The sequence below is a fragment of the Talpa europaea genome (assembly GCF_964194135.1).
Source record: "Talpa europaea genome assembly, chromosome: 3".
NCBI classification, from domain to species: Eukaryota; Metazoa; Chordata; class Mammalia; order Eulipotyphla; family Talpidae; genus Talpa; species Talpa europaea.
Window position 1 is genome coordinate 129,288,698 of NC_140069.1, and position 16,954 is coordinate 129,305,651.

General features: G+C 37.4%; 1 protein-coding gene across 15 annotated transcripts in view; it reads right to left on the reverse strand.

The window, feature by feature from the left end:
* Positions 1–16,954, reverse strand: part of CADPS2 (calcium dependent secretion activator 2) — a gene marked incomplete at both ends in the record, with an annotated part of 405,485 nt that overhangs the window by 114,079 nt on the left and 274,452 nt on the right. For all 15 annotated transcript variants that reach the window (XM_084229261.1, XM_084229256.1, XM_084229258.1 and 12 more), the window contains 2 exons: positions 5,403–5,590; positions 8,593–8,729. In XM_084229261.1, coding sequence (XP_084085387.1) covers positions 5,403–5,590; positions 8,593–8,729 — 325 coding nt within the window. The remainder of the gene's footprint in view (positions 1–5,402; positions 5,591–8,592; positions 8,730–16,954) is intronic.

Sequence of the window (16,954 nt, forward strand, 5' to 3'; positions counted from 1 at the left end):
GGCCGGAAGTGGAAGCATAATTTCTGACATGACAGGTCAGAGGAGAGGAAACCACAGGTCACCTGCAAGGAAGAGGGATCGCACTAGGGTATATTGTGTGACATGATCTGGAACCCAGAGAAAATGGGGGTTACTTGATGCACAAGTTACAGTCAGGCTGTCCTCCCGGGCCCTGCCCCTGAGGTGGGCACATCCGAGCTGGCCTCTGTCAGGTGTGTGGCGGCTCTAAATCACAAAAGAGTCCATGAACATGCTGGGTATCTTCTATTAAACTGGGACATAAAAGCCATGTTGCGTTGCTATTTAGCTTTTCCACCCTCAGCCTGACTTACAAAGCTAGATGTATAACCACACACATCGACCTAGAACTCTGCCCTCTGATGCTTTGTCTCCAAAAGCCTCTCTTCTCCCTGTCAGTTGTCAGCAGCACCGCGGTGGCGTGAGAGGCTGGGTCATTCACAGCGCGGGGGTGCAGGAGAGTGTGTGTTTCTGTCCTTGACTCACTTTTTTCTTTCTCCCTTTCTTTTCTCTTTTCCTCAGTCTCAGTACCAGCCAGACCTTTTCTGTTTAACTCTTTTCTTTTATTCCTGAGACACTCGGAGTGCTCTTCAGAGCAGATGTGTTTGCACAGAAGGCACACAGGTAGAGAGCTCAAGCCGGGTAATAAGGTGCTCCCAGAAAAATTTCAGGTCTGGCGGCACTATTGTCCTTCACTTCAGTCGATCAAAGATAACAAAAGGCGATCTTTTTTTCCTTTTGAATGTTTGACAGAGGTAGTTCAGGTAATGAGCAAAGTGACGCTCTGAATGTGTCCTGACAGATGTAGAAAGGATCATAAAAAGAGACTACGGCAGACACAGCAGAAAAGTGAGACTTGACATTGACAGTGTTTTTAATGGAAGCCTGTACAGACATCAGATGCTGCAGACAAGGAGGAGAGGTTCACTAACACAAGGGGAGGTTGCTAAACCCTGAATATTCTATTAGTAAAGAAATTAAGAGCATAATTACCTAGACACATTGAAATATTTCCACTTAGCATGAGGTATTACAAGCATAGCTACCTCTTTTTCCTGCTTTTCCTCCTCTCATGATTTATATCCTTGTGACTAGGTGACAAAGGGAAGAGGATTAGAATAATCACAGTCATCCATGCCGATAAAGTATGTTTTAATTACCTAGTATCTTCACATTCATAGTTTTCCTTTTACACATGAGAATTCTGAATATCAGAAAGGTCACGTGATTTGCCCAACATTGGTTGGTTTGCAACTTTCAGACCCAAGATTTAAAGAGGTGATTTTTTGCCTCCTTTTATTCTTTCATTGTGACAGCATGCCATTTCTGAATGACATCGGCCAGATTTGAAAAATTACACGCAACATCCTTCCTTCTAGCTTATCTTGGGTAAATTCTTCCCTAAACTGAGGTTTGAATTTCTCTAGAACTTATACTTCTTTATTTCCTCAAGCTACATGTGACCTAAATGTGGAATCAGAGACTGATTCAAATTTCTATTCTAAAACACCATCCAGAGATACCTGAATATGTACATATTTTAACCTAGAAAATAGATGTGTGTAGCATTAGCTTTAATATATGCATGAACATATAAACATACCTTAGATTACACTTTACAATGTAATGTACCATTATAAAGAAAACAATAGTTTTGCGGAATAAAAGTAACTATGGCAACATACAGATTCGAATCAGGCTGCCTCCCAGGTGGTGGCAGCAGCTTCCAGTTTCCTCAGTAACCTTCCATTGAAATATGTCTTAAACACATGCATTTTGGGGGTGCATCAGCTGAATTTCCTACTTAATATCCTCACTTTATTTTTCTGTGTTGATCATGAGAACAATCTGATCAAATGAAATCCTTCGGGCTTGTCTGTTTCACTGTAACCTACTTATATCCTCTTGCATTTCAGAGAGCTGCCAAATCTTGGGGAGCCCCGACCCCTCCCTTTTGCTAACCATTGGTCAGGAGCAATTAAGACAGTCTTGAGTAAAAAAAAAAAAAACAACCCTCAAGATCCCCCTCCCCCAAATTTGCTGAGTGCAGAGTATTTGGGTAACAGGAAAAAGTGACTATAAGCTAAATTCCCAAGGAAGGCTGTGTTCAATATGAGGCAAAATTTTATGAGATTAGGATCCATCTTATTTTATTGGGGGATGAGAAATGGCAACAGTGGCACCTCAATTCAACAAATTTCTAACATGTGCTGAAAGGCATAAGGCACTGTTTGAGGTACACAGAGGCTAACAGGTGAATGAAAACTAGTGTTCACATTAAAAGTATGAGCAGCATAGAAGCAGATGTGGAGACGTGTGCATTTAGTATACGGTACATGATGAAATTCACGAGAAAACCACAGATAAGAGGTTTTAAGATTTTTAGACAGGGCCTCCCCGGTGGCGCAGCGGTTGAGCGCTGGGTTGCGAAGCTGCCCGCAGTCTCTGCAGCGCCTGTTCGATCCCCGGCTGCTCCCCGGCCACCGGAGGAGGGTCCCACATGGCGCGCAGACCTCTCCTGCCGCCCGCTGCTCCCCTCAGCAGTGTACTTCGGTCCTTCTGCCTGTTCTGCTCCCCGCTCTGGCTCTGGTGAATTCTCTCACCCTCCCGCGCTTCTGACTGTACCCAGTGCTTGTATAAATGAATAAAAATAAATCTTTAAAAAAAAAAAAAAAAAAGAAGTCTTCTTAGAGAATTTTGTAATATCTGTTAAGAACTTGGAAAAAGTGAGCCTCCCCGGTGGCGCAGCGGTTGAGCGCTGGGTTGCAAAGCTGCCCACAGCCTCTGCAGCACCATTTTGATTCCCGGGCGCAGGCGAGGGTCCTACATGGCGCGCAGACCTCTCCTGCCGCCCGCTGCTCCCCTCAGCAGTGTACTTCGTCACTCTGCCTGTTCTACTCTCCGCTCTGGTGAATTCTGTCACCCTCCCGCGCCTCTGACTGTACTTGTATAAACAAACAAACAAACAAACAAACAAACAAATAAATAAATCTTTAAAAAAAAATTGGAAAAAGTTAGAATTATCATTCAGAGCAAAAAAAAAGCCCGATTGGGGTAATGTTTATGTGGAGAGTAATACCTGGAGGTAAGACTGGGTGAACAGATGCTTGGAATCTATAATTTAGTAATAAATGAGAATCACTTACATTTTTGAAAAGGTGTATAGAAAAAGCTCATCTAATTTTGAATGTGGGTTGTCTGCTAGACTACTATAGAAAGAAAAAAAGGAGCAGAGAGATGAAAAAGATATCTAAGAAAAAATGAAGGGAAGCATTAGGGCAGATGCAACAGAAACTGAGGTATGATAAAGACAAAATACTGACATGAGCAACCAATTTGGTCCAGAGGATGAAAGAAAAAGGTGAATGAAAAATGAATGGACAATTAGTAGAAGTGATAAAAATGTACTTTTTGTTAATTTTATCAATTATTAAGTTAGTAATACAGTTAATGAATTTATTCATGTATTCATCAAACAGTTTACTACTAAACACTTACTTTGTGTCCACAGTATTACTTTTTGCTAAACACTCTGCTTAGGAGTTAAAAGAGGTACAAGGGTTAGTTTAGGGAGATGATGGGCTTAATTTTCTACACAGAGAGCTGATCAAAACATGTAAGTCACCAATTGTCAAGCGAGATCTGTAGTACAGAGAGTAACTGTGCTGGAATATCTATATAGAGACTGAGAGTTGAGGCTGTGGAGAGGGGTAAGATCACTGAGAAAGAAAAATTCTCAGGAAGAAGAGATAAAATTCAAGAATAGATGTGAGAAAACACCACCCAGGACTTGGAAGTCTGAAAGAGCAGGATTAGCAAAAGGCTAGTCGAAAATCAAACAAGAGGAAAGTTAAGCCAGCATATAATTGGGTGACAAGCAGCATCCCTAGCAGCCCAGACTCGTGGATGATCCACAGCATGAACTTCTCAAGAAAGTAAGCATGGGATGCCCCAGATGAGGTCATCACATGATCTGCTTCAAGAGGCCTCTTTGGCAAGTAGGAACTGGGGTCCAGTCAGAGGTATGGAGGAGGGATGACAGAAGTTTGTTTGGGAAGATAAAGAAAACAGTGGAAAGAAGTCAGATTGGGTAACCATACAGTTAACATCTGTTGGAAGAGTCACGTGCCAGGTCCTACTCTACTGGCTTAATATATATATATATATATAATATATATGTATATATATATTAATATATATATATATTATATATATATATATAAAGCATTTTAATCCCTAGCACAATATGACTCCTGAGAGAAATACTGTTTTTGATCTTTCTTACAGATCAGAAAGTAGAGACATACCAGGTTAATAAGTTTGCCCTGGGGCCTCCCTGGTGGCACAGTGGTTGAGTGCTGGACTGTGAAGCTGCCCGCAGCCTCTGCAGTGCAGGTTCGATCCCTGGCCACCGGCGAGGGTCCCACATGGCATACAGACCTCTCCTGCAGCGCCCGCTGCTCCCCCCAGCAGTGTACTTCGTCAGTCTGCCTGTTCTGCTCCCCGCTCTGGCTCTGGTGGATTCTCTCACCCTCCTGTGCTTCTGACTGTACCCAGTGCTTGTATAAATAAGTGAATAAATCTTTAAAACAAATGAAAAGAAGTTTGCCCTTCCTCTCCTAGTAAGTAGCTTCTATTTAAAGTCAGGAGGTCTGGCCTCAAAACCTCTCCCCTCTGTTATACTGTGATGCTTAGGTGATGTTAGGTTTGCGGGGAGTAGGAGAGATCGATAATGGTCAAAGCAAGGGGATACAGGGTACCTCCTGGGCAGAGGATCCCTGGAAAAGGAGTAAGAGAAGGAGGAGTGACATGAGATTTCAAGCTCAGAGGTACACAGATGTGGGTGCCTGAACATTTTTTGCCCTTTTAGTAAAGTGAGAAAGGAGGTCACCGGCTCAGGGTACTAAATAGGGAGCCCTGATTGTGAAAGGCAGACAGGGGAGCAGGTGGGAGAACCCTCTACATTAACCTCATTATTCATCTTGCTTTATCAATGAAGAGCTTATTTCGCAACAGTACAGGAAGAATCACTAAGTGTACTCAAATCTATCAACAAACCCTACACAGACATGCATGAGTATTATGACAGGCACACAGAGGACACTGCAGTTGGGCAGACCTCGGTATTAGGAGGTGCATGAGAACTAAAGGAAAAGTTCTCATCTCATAGATATTCTGTCAAGTGCCTTTAATGGCAAAAAGAAATATAAAATACAGTCGACCTAACTCAACAGCATATTGATGTACACTCTTCCTTTGTGTTTTCTTTTGCAAGAAGAGCATGCTATTTAAAATCTGTTACTAGGTGATAATGGGAAAATACATTTTTCTCTCTTCCCAAGTCAACCCTACACATTTCACTGGGTGTTTGCAAGTAAAAATACCTGTTGCCATGCACGTGAGAGGCGCAGAATGCAAAGCTGTAATGGAGTAGGGTTGGGTCAATGACAGCACCATTTTCTGAATGTTCCATCAGTTCTGTAAGGTAGCAGAGATGTCTGTGACAGCCTCTCACACCATAACGGGCACAGTACTCATCTAACACAAAGACTTGGCCAGGGCTAAACCAACCCTGCAAAAGAAAAAAAGACAAAAAAAATCCTTCTGAACTAGAATTTGCTTTTTTTGTAGGTATTGTCAGCTATCGTAAGAAGTTGTGTTAATGTGTCTGTTGCAACTGTTTTTTCTTTATCTTTTCATAAAACACTACAAAGGATTCAGGAGTTCGTTTCTTCACCTCAGCAACTACATATATTTCACTAAGCCACCCTCTATGTCCAGTCAACATCCAATACCAACCAATAGTCCCCTCTACTCTCTTTTTTCCCTTTGGTAACATGATTCTGTTGCTAGACACTAAGGGTTTGCTAACTGCTTTTTCTTTATCTTCTGCAAATAACTGAAGTTATATGGTATTTGTCTTCTACTGACTTATTTCACTTACTATAATCCCCTCAAGTTCTACCCATGTTGTAACAAATAGTAAGATTTCATCTTTTTTATGACTGAGTAGTATTCCTCTCTCGCTCATGCTCTCTCTCTCTCTCTCATGCTCGCTCTCTCTCTCTCTCACTTTCTCTCTCTGTTTGTGTGTGTGTGTGTGTACACACTATATTTTCTTTATAACATCATCTATCACTGGGTACTTGCCTTGTTTCCATACCTTGGCTATTGTGAATAGTGCTGTAATGAACATGGGGTACAGTTATTTTTTAAAATTAGTATTTTCATAGTCTTCAAATAAATACCCAGAAGTGGAATTACTAGATCATAGAGTAGTTCAGTTTCCCATTTTTTTTTTTTTTGTAGGAATCACTACACTGTTTTCCATGCTGGTTGCACCAATTTACAGTCAGTATTCCTTTTACTTCATATCTTGCCAACACTTATTTTTTTCTTGACTTTGATAACAGCCATTGACAATGAGGTGGTAACTCATTGTGGTTTTGACTCAGCCAATTTTTAAATTAGCTGCATATTTCATGTTACTTTCAAAAGAGCTAATGTCATCAATCTTGGAATTCATGTGAGACGCTGGCAACCTACTATCATTCTGTCTATATTGCCCCAACAAGGCAGGGGCAACCTGTTCTCCACTGGCACTCAAGATGAGTCAGATTTATAAACCACATCTAAATTATCAGTCACAAAGTTGACATTCAAACAACTTCAATCTCTGTATGACTTAAATAAACAGAGAACAGTAGAACAGGCACAAAAAATGAAATGGCCTGCTTACCACAAGTATTTTAAAAAGAACTAAAATAAAATTTCAATAACTCTACCACATACTATTTGGGGATTTATATATCTGGGATAGTATTCCCATTCTGTTTGTCTTTCTATAATCCACATAACAAAGTTAACATTTTGTAGCAGTGTTATCTGCTTCTCTAGAAGTGAGGTGTGTGTCTGTGAGTGAGTAGGACCAAGTGAAATAGCAGAGAGAGTGCTTGGCTAACATTTGAGGACAGAGTTAGCGAGAGGCGGTTTATAAAATGGTTCAGTGGATTATATTGATTTATATGAACCAACTTAAAATAAAGAGAAAAGGGTGACAGGAGCATTATAAATGGGGCAGAGAAGAATGGTGAGAAATACAGAAAGATAAACTGCAAAAAGAAAAGTAGGCAGAAGAAAAAAAGAACACAAGCATATTTAGTAAGGAGATGTTACAGGGTCTGTTCTAGACACACTACACATGTCTTTAATATTTAGATCTATTAGGCCTGGCATTTATTTTGATCCCCATGTTATAGATACATAAGCTGAAGTGAGGAGATGTTCAGTGAGCTGCTCAAGACACACACTATAAATCACCTCTTATTATGACTTAAATTCAGACAATTTCGGGTCACACCACACTCACAACCCTCTAGATGCCATTGGAGTCATACTTTGGGTCTCCCCTCAGACTCCACGGGGCAGCTGGGGTTGTTCACATAGTTAAAATAACTTCTGACAATTTGGTAACTAACCCCACTGAGTACAATCCATGAGGAAAGTGGCCCTTATTAAAGTTCACTCTGTGTGCGCGTCCATGGAAAGATATGGCAAGGTTTTGGATGATTTGCTTTACTCTCCATGTAACTAAAGTTTGAGCTACATCAGGTTTAAACTATCCAATCACACGATGATTAACTTAATAAATGGTATACAAAGGAATTATGAACTATCAGTGTAATCATGGCAATAATTGTTTCATTTCTTTCAGTCAGCTGAAAATATTTCTGAAGAGCTGGGATACCTCTTATCTGACATCTTACTTTAAAGAGAACATAACTACCATATTCAGTAACCAAGAGACTGAGTGGTGATAGAAATAGGCATATTTTAGTTAGAAGAACTCCAGAGGAATTGTCACTGACAATATACAGCCACAGAAAGGCATCTATGATTCCCAAGCTATAGTTAAATGCCCACATTCTAAGGAATTAATCAACACACCTTCCAAATGTAAATTAAACTTTGCATCCTAAATTTTGGCTCGTTTCAACCCATACCAGGTAGTAGTTAAGCTACATGATTTAACACTTTTTTAAAAAAAGGAATTCAAATGATCTTTGGAGGAATAAATGAAACCAAAACTTTTCTCTATTACATACAGTACCTCTCATATTGCTATCCCACTTTTTTAAAATCCCTGTCTCTTAGGTTGTCTTTCTGGGAACAAAAGAGAGAAATAGAAAATATCAACATTTGGTGAACAGAATTTAAACCTTAAAATGTCTGTAGAGGTGTTAGTAAATCCTATCACAGAGGGTTTTTTTTTTTTTAAATCTTCATTAAAGCCTTCTATTTTCATTCAACCTTCTCCAGAGGGACTGATAAACCAGAGTCCAGTGTCTATTTGAGTCTAATCTCCTGTCTATTGAGTGGCACAGCGGTGGTCTTCAAGTGTATAATTTTCAAATTGGGACACAATCGATTGAGATCCTTTATCCTTAACTCCAACTACAGTTATGAAATAAGTCAGGAATAACATTTCGCCCCATAACAAGCACTTCTCACTTTTAAAAACCTTTCCTTCTAACCTCTAGGGGACTAGATAGACAAACTGTACTCTGTACTCACCAAGCAAGAATAGGAATCATTCAGTCTGTGATCCAAAGTCTGCCTCTGGAGTATTCTGAAAAGGAAGGCGTGGTCAAGTTTGCAAGGATTTGCAGAGATAAACTCTTCCACACCATGTTTCTGAAAACGGTCTGCATCTGTAAATTTAGAAAAGCAAGTACAATACATTTATTTTTCTGGTTTAATAGAGGCAAATGCAATTTCTGAAGAACACAAAATGGGTGCCCCATGATAACAGAAGACTTGTTTTCAACTGAAGTAATAATGCATTCTACCATATAAGCTTACATATTATATATGTTATAACATATACATTTCTGGCATGCATGATGGCCCTTGATTTTTAAAGCTTCAGGAAAAATGACAGGAAATATCCACAAATTATTTGAAATGAGGAAATTCAATATTTATTCAAAACTACTTCTATTATGCATCATAAAACAATCTTTTACTTTTCAAATTTTAGGAAAAGTTGAAGGATTTTAAATACATATTTACTTAAGAACTGGTTGGAAAAGAAACTGCGTCTCTTCATACAAACCAGCAATGATGGTTACCAGCCTGCTTTCCAAATGGCAAACTAGGGCAGAAATGAGCACCAAGCTCCAGCTGAATCACTTCCAGTCTCTTTTTTTTTGTATGGATCTTTTAATGGGACCAATGTTAATGTAGAAATGGTAATGAATGCCCTCCAGCTTCAAGTTTAAGAGACATGAAAAAGGGAGCATCATGTTTGTACAAATATGCAGACAAAGCACAATGTCCCAAATGGTACTTCGACCAAAAGCCCAAATGTATTGTTCTTTACAGATTGTGTCTTTCAACGCCTGTAGACCCTGCGGGTTTATCAAAAGGCCAGCTTTTGTGATGGCTTTCATTAATGGTATGTTTTGTCAAAGTCTTCAATGTGAGTTATTTACTAAGGATAGAGAGAAAAAGCCACACACCACCCCAGAGGAGTGCTGGGGTGTTACTACATTAGTCCTGTCAGAAACGTAGCTCGCATTGGGCAAGCCATCAGTCACGGAGAAAGAAGTGGACTTTCCTCACAATGGTGCAGCCACAGCTCCATTATTCCTTAAAATTCACAGACAGACCTCATTCTGGTCATCACAAGAAGCAGGGTGCTCAATGTAAGCTAAATGTAGTTTTTAAAACCTATACGGTACAGTTCTAAAGTTGCAAAGGAAAGGAGACAAAAGTTTATTGATTAAACCCAATTATAGAGTCAGGCTCATAATAAAACTCAATATTGATCTGTGGACATGATGCTAACATAATCAGTCACATTTAGATATTTAGCCCAGATCATATTGATCCATGTCAAGTTCAACTTTCAGCCATATTTGTAGATGGAGGAACTACATAATTCAAGCTGAAGGGTTCTCAGAATCACATTTTAAAGAAAGAGATACACAAGCTAATTTATCTCTCATCAGTGACAAATATCTAAAGGTGAATGTAGCAAGTAAGCAATAAATGGCTGCTCATTGAAGATGAGATTATGACTCATGGGGAAAAGAGTATCTATACTGCTTTACATTTACTAATTACTTACTTGAATGATCACATACACTAATGTCACAAGTTAGTATTAGTGGAGGAACATAAAACTAAACTGCTTTTCTTGCACTAAGAAATGAGACAATTCAACTTCTCTTGTATTTTATTCTTATGTCTGAGAGTCTTGTAATTTAGTTAAATATATGATAATGTGAAATAATATCAAATGAGTAGGAGACAGAATGTTGAAAATGGGAAGTGTATATTATAAAATTGGAAAATTATTTTGTATTTTAAAGAATTTATCTTAGAATCTTCTTTTCTCCATTTATCTGAGTAAAAACATCTTTTGGTATCACCTTTATGGAATTAAATTACTACTTTTATAAAACATCTGCTGAATTTTTATTCATTATTTCTTTCACCAGAGAAGGTCAGAACTAGAAGTTAAAAATAACACCCATTAATGGTTTATCTGTTGAAAACAGGATATATAATACATTTCAGAGGAAAGAATTTCATAATTCTCCTTTTACTATAAAGGTCTATAGCAGCAAATTTTTACTTTATAACAATGAATATCCAGTTCAAAGTAAAATATATAAGTTCCTAGGGGAAAATAGAATCTATGGTTTATTTCTACAATTAAATCATTTTCAAACAGAAATTTACTTTATGAAACATTTTTATCATGAAACACAAACTATATATTTATTGTGGCAAGCCTGGATCATACATTTGAAAAGAAAATTAATTTTCCAATAATTACCATAAGTGATAAAATAATATTCATGATAGCACCTTAATCTACAAATGCACACTCTATACTGATAACGGAGAAACATACAGGCAAACCAAACTACTAAAGTTTTTATTAAAAAAGAACTCTATAATCTCTCTGGGGCTGTGATCCAATGAAAGTGAAATGTCCCCCTGAGGGTGATCCCATCCTCAAAACAGAGCGAGCATGTCTTCTTCCTATCTATGTCTGATAAGCACACTTCCAAATATTTTACGCACACATATTTCCCCATGAACCATTATATCACTGATTTCCATGAACTTATGAAAAAATAAAAATTAAATGGCAAAAGTTTGGATCCCCCTGTCTAAGAAATCTTTTACTTTAAAATTCTCTCATGGGTTAAAGTGAAAATCAGAAACCATTAAAAGAGTATCTAGTTCTCACTTTTATTAAAAAATATTTTCATATAGTTTTCTCTTGGCATAATATTTACATTTAACTCTTAGGAAGCACAGATATTTCCTATGAATCAAATGGCAAATGTGCTTTTAATGAATAACAAATGAAATCCAAGATTTGGAGATTTGCTTTAAAAATTGGGTTATACCAGATTATCTTTAATGTTTATTTTAACACAAAAATCATGATTAATTTTAAATGGAAAATTATTCATACCACTAATCAAATGCTCACTTATAATGACAAATTTCATTTCCATTTGTCCTCTGAAACAAAATAAGAAAATTACCAAAAAAAATCCAAGCAGATATGGGCTAAAACAATATTCTGAGAAACTGTCATAAATGATGATTAACCTCTGGACTAACCACAGATGTGGGACATGGTAATTGAGGATAATGGTGGAGAGTTTCTATGGTAACAGTTGGATATATAAGCTCCAGCATCTTTAGGTGGTAATGTCACCAGGTGTGGTAAAAGTGGATGGATGAAAATCCAGATTGAGAAAGATTGTTATTTGTTATGGGTTTAAGGAATTATCTATTTCTTTATTCGAATAGAACCCAAACATTTAAATTTTTCATTAGGGCACTAGCCTATTGGAAGTCAAGAGGAAAAAAAATAAATATGCTGGTAGTATCAGTTTAAACCATTCACACGGATTTGAAAATAGCTAAGAGGAAACAATGAGAGGAGGCGCTCATAGGCCCCGCCATGGGGCTGGCAGTGGGGGCTCTATGGCGCCCAGGCAGCCTGGTGTGTTCAAGAATCCAAATTCCAAGACAGACATCTAAATCAGAATTTGGAACACGAGATGGGGAAAAGTTTTTAACTGAAATGTTTCTCCTGCTTTGCAATTAATTCTAATGAGGTTGCAGTTTTTGCTGTTCCTGTTGTTGTGAGCAACTGGAGATATAAAAGGGAAAAGGTAGGAAAAAGATTTTGAAGGAAGGTGCTGGGAGTAGACCTGGTGAAGATGAGCAGAGCATTCATCAGCATTCTGAGACCACTTGGGTCCAGGCCTGAGCCTGAAGCAGTAAAGGACTAAGAAGAGGGAGCTGCTATTGCCAGGAGCTGGTCTTGTCTTTGGGAAGCTCTCGGCAGAGCTAAGTGGCAAATGAACCCTTTGAAGTACAGTAAGTTGGTTTAAAATTGTCCTGTGGGGCCTCCCTGGTGACGCTCTGCAGCCACTGAAGCAGAATTTGATCCCCCGGCCAGGGAGCTACCCACATGGCGCGGCAGACCTCTCCTGTCTCATCCACTGCTCCCCTCAGCAGTGTATTTCAGTAGATCTGCCTGTTCTGCTCCCCACTCTGTCTCTGGTGTATCTTCTCACCACCTGAACCTCTGGCTTTCACCCCAGTTCTTGTATGCAAAAATAAATATATCTTAAAAAAATAAAATTGTCCTATGTTTAGAAGTTTGTCCGTAGCTGCATCGAGCACAACCCACACCTGATTATACTTTCAGCTCCAACTTTCAAGGAGCTTGAAGATTTACAGAAAGTTAAAAAGACTTCCAGAGAAGTACACACAATCTCTCTTTTTAATGCACCTATGTAAGCTTTATAGGAAGAGTATGAGATTTTAAAATTTTACTGGGATCATCCTGGTTGGTATGTTTGTGTTTTATGTGTGCATGTTTTATGCTGAAAAACAAAGAGAAACAGCAGATAGATATATTAATTAGGAGTTTGTTCACACCTCTACTATTGACCCAAATAATTTCTTAGCTTGATTTTGTTAAACCAATTAAACATGGATGTATGGGTTTGCACATCTGGCTTTCTGCAGCAAATAACAAACTAGTAATGTTTTCAAGTGATGACAATTTGAATCAACACATACAGACCTAGGTTCATAAACAAAGTAAATCAATATTGAACATTTTGAAATAACTTATTTCATGCAAAGTGAGACATACTTTACCGATGAAGTATGGAATTAAACTTATTAGATCTATTGGGAAAATAAGTTCACAAAATTAAATGTGACTTTATACTCTGAGTTAATTTAAAAAATGGCTAAAAATAAAAAGGAGGTAACTTTTCTGGTTAATTTTTGACATTAATTATTGGAAGTCAACAGTATTGTATTGTTTTATGTTACATATGTGATAAAAATATGAAAAGCAAGGTGCCTAGAGAATTAAAGAATCGGTTAACCAAAGAGTGTCTGTTAGTCAGGCAAAATGCAAGGCACTGTTCAAGCAGAGAAGTTAGATAATCCACAGACCTTCACCTCTCCTTCTATCCTGAGAGTCAAATAAAGAGAAAAGTAGAATAGATTCACTTATCAAAGAAATATATAATTATGTACCATTAACTACTAAAATAAGTAATACAGTCATCTTCTAATATATTAGATTTTATACATTTATTATTTTTTTCTATTCCTAGAGATTCAGCATGCTTAGTTTTAATAATGAACTTTTTTTTAAAAGTTATAAAATTGGTAATTCAAAGAAAATTCAGAAAACAGAAGAAATGAAGTAGCAACTAGTTTCTCCAGTTAAACTTATCCACAGTGAATATTTAAGGTTTAATTCTGCCTCTCTCTCTATATATATATATTTAGATTTATTTATTTATACCAGAGCTGGGGTATAGGCCAGAGGCATGGTAGGGTGAGAGGATTCACCAGAGACAGAGCAGGGAGCAGAACAGGCAGACGGACCAAAAGCACTGCTGAGGGAAGCAGTGGGTGAGACGGGAGAGGTCTGCCATGTCATGTGGGCATCTCCCTGGCCGGCTGGGATTTGAATACACGCTGCAGAGGCTGTGGACAGCTTCACAGCGCTGTGCCAATTTGCTGCGCCATCAGGGAGGCCCAATTCTGCCTATATTTTTATTGGATTTTTTTACACAGTAAAACACCATATCATATATATATATGTACATATATATAAAGCTTGGCAATCTCTATTCAATATTATTGTGCATTTTTGCATGCTATTATAATATCTTCATTAAAATATGCCCAAATTATAATATTACCTTCTATGCCCAAACAAAAGTAAGATAGTAAGTGGTTTCTACTTTTCTGTTGTTAAACAGACATTTTTTGTTTCATAAATGGTAAAATTAACCTAATTATTCTGGGTTTGCTTAGAAAGTAGGTGACTGATACTGAAAAATCAGATCACGATGAAAATTCTGATACACTGAAGTAAAAAAAAAAATCATAAAAATACTTACCCTTGCCAGCTATAGGTCAGCAAAGAAAAGAAAATCAAAATATATTTTAATGGGTTTGAAACTCATTTCTATAACTACTCATATTAATATCACGTTATCTTCTCAGTTTCTACTAGTGATTCTGAAAGTTCTTCTTTCAAGGGATGACCAAGAAAGAAGAAAGAGGGATGTTATGGAAACAAGGAAGGCAGCAAGGTATCAACCAAGAGAGCAACTACTCTGCAGAACAGTCCAGAGGCATCTCGGATAAAGGTCATGGTCAGTATCCTTATTCAGATGAGGTAGAAACACATTTTTCTTCCTTCTTTTTCTTTCTCTTTATAAAGAAAACTAAGATAGTAGGGTCTGCACTGATGCAAAACTTTACCAACAGACTTGAATATAAGAAAATCCTTGTCAATAACTTTTTAGGGCAAGTTGATCAAGGGGCTATACAATTCATTCACTTAGGCTGAGGAACACCACCTTGAACACAGACTGATATATAAATAGAAAGAGATTACAAAGCTATCTGAAGCCATTATTTAGGTTCTTCATTGATGAATTCTGTATTATCTCATCAGAGCCTTAATCATAGAGGCCAGTGGTTCCCAACGACTGGTCTTGTCATTACGTGTAAGACAGTTCTCCATGAGCTCAGCATGCTCCTGAGACACCCTTTGAACTCTGGTTATTAAGAAAAAACACTGGACCACAGATGAATGAGTGACATTTTCATAAATATAATTTTAAGTCACTGTAAGTTAGTGGTTCTCAAATGGGGGTAATTCTTCCCATCTTCAACCCTGCCTCTTAAGAAACTGGCAATGTCTAGAGATATTTTTGATTGCCACACAGCAGGGAGGGTACTACTAGTGAGTAGAAGCAGGGGTGATGCTAACAACCCCTTCTCACTAACCCCTGAAATACAGAATTACTGGCCCCAAATGTTAAGAGTGCCGAGGTACAGAAATTTTCCTCCAGCTTCACAAAAAATTATTCTGCTTCTGATCAGGATCGTGTAATGGAAAAGAGATTTAACCTCCTACCTGAAACAACTAAGAGTTCAGGGTAAATATATAAAGCTAATATATATATTAGTTTATGTATAATATATATTAATATATATTTTTAATATATATTTAAAAATCCTCAAAATACTGGTTATCAGGTAATATAAATGAGTGATTCCTGAGAGACAGGCAACTAAAGAATAATAAATGTCACTCATTCATATGGTGGTGGAATTGGGGGAGCTATGCTGGCATTACCTGTGGGGGTATCCCAATATTACCTCAATTAAAGAAATATAAATAAATTAAAAAAAAGACTCATATATAAAAAACCTGAAAGAATTCATCACCATCAGACCCACACTACAAGTCAAGTCAAAGGACGTCCTTAAAGAGGAAGTGAAATACCTGCACAAGAGTGGAATGTGCTGAAAACAGAAGTGCATCAGAAAGTAGGTAACATTTTCTCCTATTATTTGAGTTTCTTTAAAAGTTAATTGACTGTTTAAGGTAATAATGACAATAGCAATGCAGTATGGGGTTTATAACATATGTAGAATAATTATATGACAGTTGGAGTCCACAGAGTTAACAGAAGAAATGGACGGACGCTACTGTAGGGTGAAGATAGTGATTTTTAAATGCATATATTTCAAAAACCAAAACACAAAGGCGACTAGAATCTTTAATTATTTTGCTGAAAGTGCCTTTTTAAAAAGATGCTCAGATATAATCCTGAAGGGTATCTGAAAAGAAAAGTGAGTAGTTATTTGATACATGAAAAGTAGGAGGAAAAAATAATGCATGTCAAGATGTTACTCCCTTGGAGAAGAATCTTGAGAATAAAAGGCCGCTGAATGAGAAATCACAATTTGAACTTCCCTGTGGCAGCCAGAAAAGTTTCACAGACTATAACAAGCTAGGACATTTGGTTAATGACTATAAAAGCTATACTTGAAAGTGTTTCTATCATTATTACATAATTCATTACTAAACACTTATCAATTAAAATAAAATATATAGTTCTTAATGATTTAAATTAGCATACAGAAAATGACATGAATATTAGGGTATTCAGTAAAAGAAACCTAGCTTGATGAGTTGGCTTATTCTGCAGCCAAATATATCCCTATTACCCTTTTGGGTAATTAAGAAAACTCTAGAAAGTGATGTTTCATAATTTTGGTATTCTGGAATCCTACCATTTCCAATTTTATCTTTGCCCATTTGTATATAGGTTCCCTAAGTTAAAACTACACAGTTAAAATAATTTTTTTTTTGGTGAAGTTTTACAGAATTTTCTTTAAATGCTCTTTTCATTTGAGAGGTCAAGAAGAATTTAATGTTGGCACAAACAACATGTGGAAACACATCTTACTAAATGTTTACCAAAATAGTCACATGGAATTTTGATACACAAAATATAATATTCAATGTTGTAGTATCAGTCATTGTTTAGATGCAAGA